The sequence below is a fragment of the Hylobates moloch genome, unplaced genomic scaffold, assembly GCF_009828535.3.
Source record: "Hylobates moloch isolate HMO894 unplaced genomic scaffold, HMol_V3 SCAFFOLD_9721, whole genome shotgun sequence".
NCBI lineage: Eukaryota > Metazoa > Chordata > Mammalia > Primates > Hylobatidae > Hylobates > Hylobates moloch.
Genome location: NW_026661996.1, coordinates 1 through 2549, shown reverse-complemented (window position 1 = coordinate 2549; position 2549 = coordinate 1). Strand labels below are relative to the sequence as shown.

The 2549-nt window shown below is 41.2% G+C and overlaps 1 protein-coding gene across 1 annotated transcript; it reads right to left on the bottom strand.

The window, feature by feature from the left end:
- Positions 1 to 1330: 1330 nt before the first annotated feature.
- On the bottom strand, positions 1331 to 1965 carry LOC116465752 (zinc finger X-chromosomal protein-like; the record flags this gene model as incomplete). The annotated part of the gene is made up of 1 exon (XM_032148721.3): positions 1331 to 1965. A coding segment is annotated over one exon (635 nt), but the record flags the coding sequence as incomplete, so codon positions are not given.
- Positions 1966 to 2549: the final 584 nt, after the last annotated feature.

The following is a 2549-nucleotide window of genomic DNA, read 5'->3' as shown; positions in this document are numbered from 1 at the left end:
CAAAGAAGTTTCCTAAAATGCTGGTGGACTCCAATATATTAATGTTATATTAAATTCCTGTATTAAAACAGGTATTCGAACAAAGCAAATATTCTTGTAAATTTATAAATAGTCTGTGAATCCTTTATATTTTAAGTTTAGTTCCTTAAGGCATAAGAATTTCCATACTGGGTCAGAACCGTGGCCTAGCCAATCTAGAATTTTATCTCCGAAGTTGGTACCAAGAAGTATGTTGTAAGAAGATAACGGCTGTCTTTCCAGATGCTAAGATAATCATGTAAAGGTGTGTTTCAAAATACTTTACTTTTCTCCAATAACCTAATATGAATCCATCATACTTGATACCATGTTTTGGAATCATGTTTCATACTATACCAGAGCTCTTTTTCATGTTATGTTATGTAGTGTTTTACATATAAGTACGTAAGTATTACATAAACAGTACTGTGTATCCATACTCAAGAAAATAAGTAGCAGCGTGATACCTCACACCTGTAATCCTCCCACTTTGGAAGACCAAGGCAGGCGGATTGCCTGAGCTCAGGAGTTTGAGACCAGACTGGGCAACATAGCAAAACCCCCTCTCTACTAAAAAAACAAAAAATTAGCCAAGCGTGGTGGTGTGCGCCTACAATCCCAGCTACTCGGGAGGCTGAGGCACGAGAATCACTTGAACTCGAGAGGCAGAGTTTACAGTGAGCTGAGATCGCGCCACTGCACTCCAGCCTGGGAGACAGAGCAAGACTCTCCCTCCAAAAAAAAAAAAGAATATAAGTAGCTTGGTTAGACTTTTTTTTTCCAAGTTGAACTCCTTTTAGGTTTCAAGAGCATTCATAATTCTAATAAAGGCTGGTAACAGCCTAATTACATTCTTCATGATTCCAAAGTTCAGTTCTGTTCCTTTCAGTTTTTTTGTTTGTTTGTTTTTTTTGAGAAGGAGTCCTGCTCTGTCACTCAGGCTGAAGTGCAGTGGCACAATCTTGGCTAACTGCAACCTCCGGCTCCTGCGTTCAAGCGATTCTCCTGCCTCAGCCTCCCGAGTAGCTGGGATTACAGGCGCCCACCACCACACCCGGTTGATTTTTGTATTTTTAGTAGAGACGGGGTTTCACCATGTTGGATGGCCAGGCTGGTCTCGAACTCCTGACCTCAGGTGATCCACCTGCCTCGGCCTCCCGAAGTGCTGGGATTACAGGCATGAGCCACCACACCCGGCCTCACTTTTCTTAATGTTCAGTTATCTTGTAGGCTGCAAATGGAAACAACAATGCAAGTAGATCTATGAGATTTACAGACATTTAAGTCAAGAAAATTTCACCCCTGATGTAAATTAGGAGAGGTAGCCTACAAAAACACCTTCGACAATCACTGTACCCCAAGACTTACAGGAAATCATAAGGTAGTCCTCACAGTTGCCTTTGTCATCATCCTGCTGGTCCACAGGGATCCCATTGGCATCTATGACTGCTTCAGAGGCACAGTCTGCTACCAATACTTCTTCTGAAACTACGTCGGTAGTCAGAGGATCAGTGACAATTTCTGCTTCCACTACACTATCATGAACCACATGTTCAACATGTCCAACATGTCCAACGTCAGACACATGTATAGAATCACCCGTCAAGACGTGTTCTGGCATAGACATTGAGGCTGAAGTAATGTCAGAAGCTAAAACATCATCTGGGACTGTGCAATGTGCTAAAGAAACTTCTTCAGTTACATCTGAGTCCAGCACTTGCTCAGGAATGATGACCGTTTCAGATACATCTGCTTCTTCCATGATATCTGGGCACTGAACATCTTCTATAACAACGTCCTCAATAACATCTTGGATTACAACTGAATCTGGGTCATCAGGAACAAAGTTATGCACAGTTATGTCTGAATCCACAACATCTGAAACAAAAACAGTTTCTTGTACTTCCACAACAATTTGATCACCATCCATGTGTGTACCATCAGCTCCTTAAAAAAAAAATTAAAATGACAAATTTCAGGTAAGTATGCATGACTACAATTAACGTAAATGTTACTTAATTTCTACTGAGAAAACAGACTAGCTCCTCAGTTTTCTTAAACATTAAGATAGATTAAAGAAATAAAGAGGGAATCTATTTTTGAATCACGTTTTTAACCCAAGAACTTTTGCAAAAATCTCAATAGATTTTTAAAAATTAGGAGAACAAAGCAATTGAGGCAGTCACAGAAGAAATATATACATGAAAGTAAAATTCTAGGCACACTAATAAAACCCATATATAGCCAGGTGCAATGGCTTCACACCTGTATTCCCACCACTTTGGGAAGCCAAGGTGGGGGGATCACTTCAAGCCAAGAGTTTGAGACCAGCGTGGGTAACACTGCGAAACCCTATCTCTACTAAAAACACAAAAATTAGCCGGGTGTAGTAGCACAAGCGTATAATCCCAACTTCCTCGGAGGCTGAAGCAGAACTGCTTGAACCGGGGAGGCGGACGATGCAGTGAGCCAAGGTGGCGCTGCTGCACTCCATCCTGGGTGACAAAGCAAGACTCTGTTTTAAAAGAAAA